Source organism: Arachis hypogaea, chromosome 6 (assembly GCF_003086295.3).
Source record: "Arachis hypogaea cultivar Tifrunner chromosome 6, arahy.Tifrunner.gnm2.J5K5, whole genome shotgun sequence".
Classification (NCBI taxonomy): Eukaryota; Viridiplantae; Streptophyta; class Magnoliopsida; order Fabales; family Fabaceae; genus Arachis; species Arachis hypogaea.
This window is the reverse complement of record NC_092041.1, coordinates 101,248,880-101,261,535: the sequence shown is the minus strand read 5'-3', so window position 1 is coordinate 101,261,535 and position 12,656 is coordinate 101,248,880. Positions and strand designations below refer to the sequence as shown.

At 34.4% G+C, this 12,656-nt stretch overlaps 1 protein-coding gene across 2 annotated transcripts; it reads left to right on the top strand.

Moving 5' to 3' along the window:
* Positions 1–204: 204 nt before the first annotated feature.
* On the top strand, positions 205–2,977 carry LOC112697156 (GRAS family protein RAM1). 2 transcript variants are annotated; one of them, XM_025750209.3, is made up of 2 exons: positions 205–1,268; positions 1,534–2,977. In XM_025750209.3, exons 1-2 carry the CDS (start codon positions 378–380, stop codon positions 2,650–2,652), a joined length of 2,010 nt encoding a protein of 669 aa, XP_025605994.1. In that variant the 5' UTR covers positions 205–377; the 3' UTR covers positions 2,653–2,977. The 2 variants fall into 2 exon arrangements, with proteins under 2 accessions (XP_025605994.1, XP_025605993.1); XM_025750208.3 differs by having other exon boundaries at positions 205–1,271.
* The last annotated feature ends 9,679 nt before the right edge of the window (positions 2,978–12,656 follow it).

Below are 12,656 nucleotides of genomic sequence, written 5' to 3'. Positions count from 1 at the left end.
GAATGAAGCCTCAAAAGAACCAGCTAGCATTATTGTGCCAAGACATGAAATGGAGCTTTATTCAAAAACAAACCTCCAATCACAAAAGGATTGGAATTAGGTTTTGTCTCTTGTGTCCCCACTCCACTGCCTTTCATGCAAAATCTGTAATACTAAGTAGCTGACAAAACTCACCTCAATAATAAGAAGGGAGAAAATAGAGTCTTTACTCTTTCCATATACCAACCAAACTCCATAGCCCATAGGAAAATAGCACACTACAGAGATCATCATATCTTAAAACATTCTCCTGTTGAGAACTTTACATTAAAAAAAAAAAACCCTAAACCATAAATCCAAACCAAGAAAAAGAGCAAAGGGCAAAGTAGAAGCAAAAAATGATCAATTCACTATGTGGAAGCTCAGTGTCTCTCAAAAGTGAGAATTCAAGCACAAAGCTACAGCCCACTTCTTCAAATGACTCAGTTTTACAATCAAATAAGAAAAACAATGCTACACAATCCTCTGTTGATTTATTAGAACAGAATAATAACAGTACCCTAACACCACCAAGCTTAAACCTTCCAGGACTCAAATTTGACCTTGATGGAGATGTTGAAGTCCAATCACCAGATAGTTCAATGTGGGAATCCTTTTTCTCTGATCAGTTAGATACTGATTTCATGATGTGTTCTCCAGTGAGGAATGTCCCTTCCCCACAACAAGCCTCAACTTACAATTGCAATTACAATTACGCTCATTCAATGCAAGCACAAAGCTTTTCCGGCTGCTCTCCGCCGCGGTTTTTGGCCCAAATCGGCGCCTACAATAGTAGCGGTGGAGGCGGCGGAGGAAAAGGGAAAGGGCTTAGTCCACTCCACAGGGTGTTCAACTCACCAAACAATCAGTACATGCAGCATGTTGAGAATCTTTCACTGCCTGCAATTGAGGAGTTCTTAGAAGAGTTTCAACAAGGGGAATACTCATCGATAACCGCCGCAAATAACAGCAGCAAAGTTGGTGACGGTTCTGATATTGTTGGAAGTTCTTCTGAATGCTTTGAGTTGGGGAATTTGATTCCTTCGGCGAGTGAAGAGTCGTCGGTGCAAGAGAATGAGATCTACCATCACATGGGTTCCATGGTCAGTGCATCGCTTTCCCAAGCGTTGCAACAAGAACGATACCATGAGAAGCAACAGAAGCAACAAGTACAACAACAACAACAGCATCCACACTCACATCAACACCATCAAAATTTGATGGTTCCTATTCCACTTGGACTAGAACAGGTAGTAGTATAATAAACCTTTATTCAATTCATCATCCTTCACCTACAATCTTTAAACTTTCTTAGTTAATTTCACTTAATTCATTGTCATATATAGTATCACCTCATGCACCTCAATATTGAAATTATTCATGTCTATTGGTTTGTATTTAATTCAAGAAAAAAAATTAATTATGATCTTTCTAAACATGAAGTTATTAATTATTATTATTATTTTCAATTTTAGTATTGTGGTTGTCCCTTGAATTGTGTGTTATGATGCATAGGAACAAGAGAGTGGGTTGCAACTGGTGCACCTGCTTCTAGCATGTGCAGAGGCAGTGGCCAAAGAGGAATACATGCTGGCAAGGAGGTACCTCCAACACCTCAACAGAGTCGTAACACCCCTTGGCGACTCCATGCAACGCGTCGCTTCATGCTTCACTGAGTCTCTAACCGCAAGGCTAGCCACAACATCCACCTCCAATAATGCCAACCCCACACCTTCCTCCACTTTCCCACACTCAAACTCCATGGAAATCCTCAAGATCTACCAGATCGTCTACCAGGCCTGTCCCTATATCAAATTCGCCCACTTCACTGCCAACCAGGCCATCTTCGAGGCCTTCGAGGGCGAAGAGCGGGTCCACGTCATAGACCTCGACATACTCCAGGGATATCAGTGGCCCGCCTTCATGCAGGCCCTCGCCGCCCGATCTAGTGGTGCTCCATTTCTGCGGATCACCGGGGTCGGGCCTAGCATCGAGTCTGTCAAGGAGACAGGCCGATGCCTCACAGAATTGGCCCACTCGCTACGCATCCCCTTCGAATTCCACCCTGTCGGGGAACAGCTGGAGAATCTAAAGCCTCACATGTTCAACCGCCGAGTCGGCGAAGCGCTGGCCGTTAATACCGTTAATCAGCTCCACCGTGTCCCCGGTAACGCCCTCGGCAACTTACTCACCATGATAAGGGACCAAGCACCGAGCATAGTGACTCTAGTTGAGCAAGAAGCTAGCCATAACGGGCCTTATTTTCTTGGGAGGTTCTTGGAGGCATTGCATTATTATTCTGCGATTTTCGATTCCTTGGACGCGACGTTTCCACCGGAATCGGCGCAGAGGGCGAAGGTGGAGCAGTACATCTTCGCGCCGGAGATAAGGAACATTGTGGCGTGCGAGGGGCAAGAAAGGGTGGAGAGGCATGAGAGGCTCGAAAAGTGGAGGAAGATCATGGAAGGGAAAGGGTTCAAAGGGGTTCCACTGAGTCCGAACGCGGTGACTCAGTCGAAGATCTTGCTGGGTCTGTATTCTTGCGATGGGTATCGGCTTACTGAAGACAAGGGTTGCTTGCTTCTTGGGTGGCAGGATAGGGCCATAATTGCTGCATCGGCTTGGCGCTGCTAACTTCTAATAAACCAATGCATGTTGCTTTCATATTTCATCTATCTCATCAATACTTTCATATGTACACAACTGCACACACAACATTTTGTCATAGCTGCACGGGATGCCGGAAGAAGGGAAAATAGGTGCCCATATCATATCTATTCATAAATTATATGAGTCAAGATAGTATTTAGATACTTAACATTTTTCCTATAAATAGGTAGATGTTCATCATGATATGGTGGTTTTTGCATGCATGGATGGGTTGAATGTTAAAGAAGAAATGAAAAGTCTTTCTATTCTGTTAGAGGAAAGGAGAATTGTTTACCTACTGTTTTTTTAATGTTTGACATCTTAAAATTATCATTGAAGTATAAAAATTTATTTGAAAGATAATAAACAAATCAGAATAAAATAATTTTATAAATAATAGAGTAATATTAGATAAATATTATAAATAATAAGTCTGTAGTTATTATTAGGGTCGCCGCCAGTCTCATCTTCCACTTCCTCTGCCTCTCCCGCCGTGATGTCAGTTTAGGTAGGGAATTCAACCTCTTTTCCACTATTACTAACTACCAACTTTTTTCTCTTTTTGTTTCTTGTATTTTTTTTTCACTACTAAATCAGAAAGCAAACCGGATATATGAAATGATCATTTTATACTATCTTGACTCGTGTTCTTATTGATTTTTAATGCTAAAAAGTAAAACTGTGATACTCGTTTTTATTAGTCCACTGTAGCATCGTCATTATATTGAGTTTGATCAGCATATTTTATGTCGAGTTTTGCGAATATATTTTGTTCAAATTAAGAATTAATGTTGTTAATTTCATTGCTTGTTTCAGTTCAATTGAATCATTTTCATGTTACAAATTTTTCTTAAAAGCAAAATAGAATATCAGAGGTTATGTTTACGGTGAGATGGGATCCGGGGCAAGGATACACTTCGTATTTGGGTATGGAAGAAAATTAAAATAAATTGTGAATAATGGGGCTGGAAACTAGGCCAGGTTTGTATGTTTAAAGGAAAAAACTCACGTGAAGTTTTTATGTAAGATTGATGGCTATTAAATGATAATTTTAATTAAATTTGTTAAATTATTTAATAATTTTTATTTATCAATTATATATGAAAATATCTATATATAAATCTTCACCATATGAGTCTCTTAATTCACTCGAATAATCAACACATTCATTTACTTAAATAAGTATGGAATTGTGTATTAGATTATTAGTCAATGACAAATTCACATATTAGTCATTGTTCTCAAGGGAGATACTTGAGAGTCTGAGACACCCAAAAATGTTTCGCCAAAAAAGTGGAAATAAGCTAGCTTTTTTTTTTTTTGGGTAATGTTTAAGAGAGACCTAGTTGTGCAAAATGGATATCAAGAGCAATGACATAATGTAGACTATACAGACAACATCCATTTCTTTTGGGCTACGCATAAGTTCTTATTTTTGGAAGGGACGCATTAGTTTTATTTAAGTTGTGCATTATATTATTCATAACGGGCTCATAAGTTTCAAAAGCCTATTCAATTTTCTGAGCGCTGGCTAACTTAAGTTATAGCTCATGTAAAAAATATAGTCATACCCGGAAAATGATTTTGTAACCTTTTTGTTTTGAAGAATGTTATCTAAATTATTTTTCTGAATGATTTTTTCGCACATTTTTATTTTGAATATTAAAAGTAATCAATAAAAATTTTGTCTTTTATATATCATAAAAGAAAAATAAACAAAAGAGATATGCACAAAAAATAATGCAAACGTTGTTTTTCTTTTGGTTTTGGACAAAATTTTGTAGTTTTGTATTATATCAAATTTTTGTGGACTCCTACCATATCATTTAGAAATAAGTATGACTTTTGTGAAGATTTAGAAAAGTTGTAATCAGAAAAAAATATTTGATATTGTTTTATTTGTTTTAGTTTACAATTAACATTTTAAATATATTTTCATTATATCGTTTTAAATTGTTATTAACAAAAATTGACTAGCATGGTAATACTTGATAGATATGTTTAGGTTTTAGGATTTAGATAGAGTTAAAACTAACATAACAATATTAATATTCGTAACTACACCACAAAAAAAGGGTTTAAAATGGCATTTATATTACGGCGGTTTTAAATAACCGCCGTAATATTCGAGTATTAAGAAATTTTATGATGCTGCCATAATTAATTTACATAAAATGGTGGTTTTTGGTGATTTTGGCAGTTGAAACCGCCGTTATCGGAGCACATTGTTTAAAAAAAAAGCCAAAACGAAGGAAAATGCGAAAAGCATGGCAAACCCAAATATCTTAAATCGACTGTGTTACACCAACAAGGAAAACCCTAACGCGCGTTGCCACCACTGTCAAACCCGAAAACGACGATCTATGCTCTGCTCCACTGACGATCTGCACTAGCGACTGCTCCAATGATGTTCTGCTCCAGCGATTGCTCCGACTACGATTTTCTTGGCGTTCTCCTCCAACGAGATTGTGTGTTGTGAACTAAAACTGTCTGACGATCTCCTCTAGCAATGTTCTCCTCTGGCGGTGCGTTCTCCTCTTTCAGCGAGCTTCTATGATTTGGCTTCGATATGAAGATTTGTCACTGCTCATCTCATCACTGTCATTCATCTCTACGCTATCGCAAGTAACACCGTTGTCACTACCTTCTACGATCTAGTTTTCAATCTGGCTCATCTCCTCGCTGTGGCAACGCTGTTGTTGCTGCCTTCAACAAGCTTCTACAATTTGGTTTCACCATTTCTATCACTTCTAATAGGTAACGCTTCGTTCTTTTAGATCTACTTCATGCTCTAGTAGGAAGAAACAAAGAATGCTGGTTCTGTTTTTATTATTGTGTATTTTAACTTTCATTGACCTTTTTATGATGTTGTTGTTGTTAGCTTGTTATTGCTGCATTTTCTGTTGTGTTTTTTTTTTTTTTTGCTTCTGAATTTATTTAGTTTGAGACCTAATATGTTCTATTGAACTGATTAATATGCATCATTTGTATGAAATTAGTACAAAACATGGCGTGTGTGTGTATTTTCTGATGTAAGTGTTTGAATTATGGTTAAATGCAATAATGAAGAGATATGAAGCACTACTAATCTCAAAAGCAAATAATAGAAAAATGAATTATTTGCCTTATATCCATGTTACTAATGCTTCCAATAATAACAAAAATAGATAAATAAAGTGAAATCATATGCTGAAAAATTAAAGAACCGCAATCATTTTAAATTAATGGATATGGATATAATTTTGCAACACCCCCTCTTTTCTCTCTCCATAATGTTGTCATAGTAAAGTTATTGTCAATGATATAGTTGAATTGACATTGAACTTGATTGTGATTCCTTATCTGATGAGGCAGGCAATTTTAGGCCACAAAGTGCAATAAAGAAGGATGGGTTGTTCTTGTAACCAAATTAGCAAGTAAATACAAGAAATTCAGAATACCAATATACCATCATGTTTTTGGATAATATACAGTGTGATAAGCATATAACTTTTAAGCCTTGCTAACTGATGAGCGGATAATTTATATGCTTTTTGGCATTGTTTTTAGGTAATTTTTAGTAGAATATAGCTACTTTCAGGGATGTTTTCATTAGTTTTTATGCAAAATTCACATTTCTGGACTTTACTATGAGTTTGTGTATTTTTCTGTGATTTCAGATATTTTCTGGCTGAAATTGAGAGACCTGAGCAAAAATCTGATTCAGGCTGAAAAAGAACTGCTAATGCTGTTGGATTCTGACCTCCCTGCACTCAAAATATATTTTTTGGAGCTACAAAACTTCAAATTGCGCGCTCTTAACTGCGTTGGAAAGTAGACATCCAGAGCTTTCCAGCAATATATAATAGTTCATACTTTGTTCGAGTCTAGATGATGCAAACTGGCATTCAACGCCAGTTCCATGCTGCATTTTGGAGTAAAACGCCAGAAACATGTCACAAACCAGAGTTAAACGCCAAAAACACGTTACAACTTGGCGTTTAACTCCAAGAGAAGCCTCTGCACGTGTAAAGCTCAAGCTCATCCCAAGCACACACCAAAGTGGGCCCTGGAAGTGGATTTCTGCATTTAGACTTATCTTTGTAACCCTAGTAGCTGGTTTTAGTATAAATAGAACTTTTTACTATTGTACTGGTGTCAGTTTTTGACCGGGTCCTTCTCCCTATTTTGCGAATTCATATGTCTTTTGTGGAGGCTGGCCATTCGGCCATGTCTGGACCATCACTTATGTATTTTCAACGGTGGAGTTTCTACACACCATAGATTAAGGGTGTGGAGCTCTGCTATACCTCGAGTTTTAATACAATTACTACTATTTTCTATTCAACTCAGCTTATTATTGTTCTAAGATATTCGTTGCACTTCAACCTGATGGATGTGATGATCCGTGACACTCATCATCATCCATCCTTATGAACGCGTGACTGACAACCACTTCCGTTCTACCTTAGACCGAGTGCATATCTCTTGGGTTCCTTAACTAGAATCTTCGTGGTATAAGCTAGAACCCTTTGGCGGCCATTCTTGAGAATCTGGAAAGTCTAAACCTTATCTGTGGTATTCTGAGTAGGATTCAGGATTGAATGACTGTGACAAGCTTCAAACTCGCGATTGATGGGCGTGGTGACAGGCGCAAAAGAATCAATTGATTCTATTCCGACATGATCGAGAACCGACAGATGATTAGCCGTGCTGTGACAAGAGGATTTGGACCATTTTCACTGAGAGGATGGGAAGTAGCCATTGATAACGGTGATATCCTACATACAGCTTGCCATGGAAAGGAGTAAGAAGGATTGGATGAAAGTAGTAGGAAAGCGGAGATTCAGAAGGAACAAAGCATCTCCATACACTTATCTGAAATTCCCACCAATGATTTACATAAGTATCTCTATCTTTATTTTACGCTTTATTTATTATTATTTTCGAAAACCATTATAATAATTTGAATCAATATAACTGAGATTTACAAGATGACCATAGCTTGCTTCATACCAACAATCTCCGTAGGATCAACCCTTACTCACGTAAGATTTATTACTTGGACGACCCAATGCACTTGTTAATTAGTTGTGCGAAGTTGTGAAGAATGTGAGTGAACCATAGTAGTGTGCACCAAGTTTTTGGAGCCATTGCTAAAAATTGTTCAAGTTATGAAAAGAGTAAATCACAATTTTGCCTATCACTAACTCTATGTGTTCAAGTAGCTAATTGCACAATTAACTTTGATTTTCTTTTTCCAGCAATGGCTTGATGAGAAAGAGAAAAATTTTCAGGATACAAAACTGGGAGATCAATGTACCTATAGGTAGGTAAACTTGTCAAATTTTAAAAAATGTAGATTGTGAATATATTAGTGACTAAATTTGTTGATGTTATTACAAACTAAAGGTACAAGATATATGTAGAAGGTGCTACATGGTCCGTGAGTGAGAAATACATAATTGCATGTGACTCAATGACAATGTTCATAGAGCCTCAATACTTTGACTTATTCACAAGAAACATGGTACCTTTGCAACATTATTGACCTATTAGCACCACCAACATGTGTGAGGACATCAAGTTCGCCGTCGACCGGGGCAATTCTCACCAAGACAAGGCACAACAGGTTGGAAAAGGAGGAACATATTACATCATTCAGAATCTCAAAATGAAGTGTGTGCATGATTACTTATTATTGCATTTAACCATTATTTGCCTTATATTTGGTGTTTACATTATATAACTTTGGTTAAAGATAAGGTAAGTGGTGGATATGATTCATTCTGGTCCAAATAAAAAAGAGATAAGGAGAGATATCAACATTATTGCCTCATAAGAAAGAAGGAATCAATTTGGTGAGCACTCTCATTGTTTCTTCAAGCAGCATAGATTGAAAAACTCAATGGCCGAATTCATTGTTCTGCTTCTTAGTAAGTTGTATCTTTAATCTATTTCTGATGGTAATTAATTGTGCTTATATATATATATATATATATATATATATATATATATATATATATAAAATAGAATTCTTACGCATATAATTTGATATTATGTTGCATTTTTAATCTATTACTTTGACATAGTCTAGTATCTATTAAGTATCTTTCTTCTCGGTATTGAATCTCATGTATATTTAAACTTGAGCTATTTTTGTGTCATGACAGTTTTTTACAAGAGAAGTTGACAAAAGAAAGGTAGAAAAGCTAGAAAAGCTTCAAGCAAAACATATGAAGCTTCAAAGAAAGGTTTTTATATTATTTCAATTTTGATTTCCACTTTCCAAATTTTATTCCATCCAAAATTTTAAGCTTTGAATGATGTGAATATAATTACTGTCAGTATTGTCATCTCAAGATTTTTGTTTTGAATAAGAGATTAGTATATATCTAATTCTGATATCCATGTTTCGGTTATCAATAATAAACCAGGGTCAATTTTATTGGCATAAAATTTTCATCTCGTTTCAGGGTAAATGTCCCCATAATTCACGTTATGGTATTTTCCCCTCTCAATTATATTGAAATATGAGAAGTCCTTTACTGGTATATTTACTGAGAATTACTTAATTTGCAAAGTTGCTAGTTTTAAGAATAAATGCATTACATATAGTTGTTTTTGCTTTTGATTTTTATAATTATATGTTGGTGCATATAGTTTGGAGTATATTCTTTTTACTAGTTGATATGGTTTGTTAGGATTTGTAAATAGTCCGGTGACGATGTGAAGCTATACAATTGTGTTTATCAATAGTGGAGAGAGAGAGAAATTATTCTTAAACAATTTGGTATTAACAATTAAGTTCTGGATTTTGTCATTTTTTTATGTTTTGGCCTTTCAGGGACAAACTCTATTGTTTTCCCAAATTTTCAGCCACAAAACTATTGGGTATGTTATTTCATATTTCTGGTCCTAGGATTTGTAGCTAATTAAAAGTATGTTGTGTTTTTACAAATATCGAAAGCTATCAGTTTAGATATATGGAATAAATTGTTTCTAACAAATTTATAACCTGTATGTGAAAGAAGGGATAACAGAGCCAAGAGCAGCATAGACCAAGAGGTTCAAAATTTATCTGAAAGGGTCAGCAAGAGGATTCATACATTAAAAGAACGCATACCCGATTGCAATAAGGTGTGTCTCTACTCACTAGTGTTCATTATATTCCCAACTTTATTTTTCTCATTGTGAGTGCCAATAATGTATATGCTAGATTGATAAAGCTTCAACTCTTGATGATGCAATTGACTATCGTAAGACCCTGAAGCTTCAGTTGCATGTCAATTTTACTATTAATTAATCCTCTATCAAGCTAATTCAAGTTCATAATTAGTGTTGAGATATCTTATATGTATAGAAAATTGTTGCATATGTATATGTTTCCAGATAATGTCAATGGGGAGAGGACTTTGCATGCCATTGGGGCATTGATGATGTTCAACTTTCATCAATCCTACTCCACCACTTGCACCGTTGTCAATCACCAATTCTTCCAGTCTAGATGTCTCACATGTTCAAGCAATCAATGATGGTGAATAGGTTTCCCTTCACCAACACAGAACTAGCAACCGCTACCCCTTTAAGTTCACCAATTTATTTTAGAAATTATATCGAGAGATAAATTATTAGCTAATAAGATTTACTTGTCATGTGATATAGTAGGAAATTATAGTTCTTTTCCTTGCATTTGGCTACTATATAGTTTTATTATGTTTTTCTTATTATAGTTAAAAAATCATGTTATGTTTGATACTTTGTATAGGAGTTATTATTTTTTATTTTCAATACTAAAAAATCATATATTATGTTTAATACTTTGGTAATGAGTTATATAATATTTTGTTTATAGATTATGATCTTTTGTTATTACGAGATTTTAATAAAAAAAATTATTTGTTTAATGAGGTAAAAATGACGGTAAAAACTGTCTTTTTAAACGATTAATAAATGTCACTTTTAACCGGTAAAAAGAGCAGCTTGTAACTGCCATTTTAAACAACATAAAACATCATTTTAACACAGTAAAAATGGTGGTTTCAAATGCCGCTTTAACCAACCAAAAACACCGTTTCAACCTGGTAAAAACGGCGATTTTAAATGTTGTTTTAACCAACTAAAATACCACTATGTCATGGTAAAAATGGTAGTTCAAACCACCATATTAACCAACCAAAAACACTGTTTTCACCCTGAAAATAATAATGATTTGAACCGTTATTTTAACCAACCAGAAAATGCCGTTTTATTTAGAAATAATGGCGGTTTGAACCGCCATTTTAAACTATCGAAATACCGCCCATTTAACCAGAAATTGTGGCGATTTTCCGAAAATTGTGTAATAATAAAAAGGGCGCCCAGAATTATGTCACTTTCTAAAATCGCCATTTCTAGTAATAATGGCGGCTCAAACCGCCATAAATACAAAAAAAACTGTCATTTTTACCAGATTTTTTTTATAGTGCTAGTCTAATATTATCATGTCATATGATGGCAATATTGGTGTGGATATGATTGAAAAAACTGCTAGTATGGCAATACTTGATAGATATGTTTAGGTTTTAGAATATAGATAAAGTTAAAATTAGTAAACAATATTAGTATGCATAATCTAGTATTATCATGTTACATGATGATAATATCGGTATATTGAAAAAATGCTAACATGACAATACTTAATGGATATATTTAGGTTTGAAGATTTAGATAGATTTGAAATTAGTGTGACAATATTAATATACGAAGTCTAGTATTTATGTCACATGATGACGATGAGTGTACGAGTATGATTGAAAAAACTGTTAAAATGGAAATACTTGATGGATATGTTTAGATTTTAAGTTTTAGATAGAGTTAAAACTAGTGTAACGATATTAATATACGAAGTCTGGTATTGTCATGTCACATGATGACAATATTAGTGTTTGAATATGATTGAAAAAACTGCTAACATAGCAATATTTAATGGATATGTTTAAGTTTGAAGATTTAAATAGAGTTAAAACTAGTATGACAATAGTAATGCACGAAGTCTAGTATTGTCATGTCAGGTGATAACAATATCAGTGTATGAGTATGATTAAAATATTGTTAACATGGTAATACTTGACGGATATGTTTAGGATTTAAGATTTAGATAGAGTTCAAACTAGTGTGAGAATATTAATAAACGAAGTCTAGTATTGTCATGTCACATGTTGACAATATCTGTGTATGAATATCCTTACAAAAATTACTACATAGCAATATTTGATGGATATGTTCAGGTTTTAAAATTTAGATAGAGTTAAAATTAGTGTGATAATATTAATATACGAAATCTATTATTCTCATGTCACATGATGACAATATGAGTCTATGAGTATGATTAAAAAAACTGTTAATATGGTAATACTTGATGGATATGTTTAGGTTTTAAGTTTTAAATAGAGTTAAAACAAGAGTGACAATATTAATATATGAAGTTTGGTATTGTCATATCACATGATGACAATATTAGTGTTTGAGTATAATTGAAAACACTGCTAACATAGCAATACTTGATAGATATGTGTAGGTTTTAAGATTTAGATAAAGCTAAAACTTGTGTCACAATATTAAGATACAAAGTCTGGTATTGTCATGTCACATGATGACAATATTAGTGTTTGAGTATATTTAAAAAACTACTAATATAGCAATAGTTGATGGATATGTTTAAGTTTTAAGATTTAGATAGAGTTAAAAGTTAAAACTAGTGTGACAATAGTAGTACACGAAGTCTAGTATTATCATGTCGTAATGACAATATCAGTGTATGAGTATAATTGAAAAAATTGCTAATATGGTAATACTTGATGGATATGTTTAGGATTTAAGATTTAGATAGAGTTCAAATTAGTGTGAGAATATTAATGGACGAAGTCTAGTATTATCATGTCACATGATGACAATATCTGTGTATGAATATCATTGAAAAATTACTTACATGGAAATACTTGATGGATATATTTAGGTTTTAAGATTCA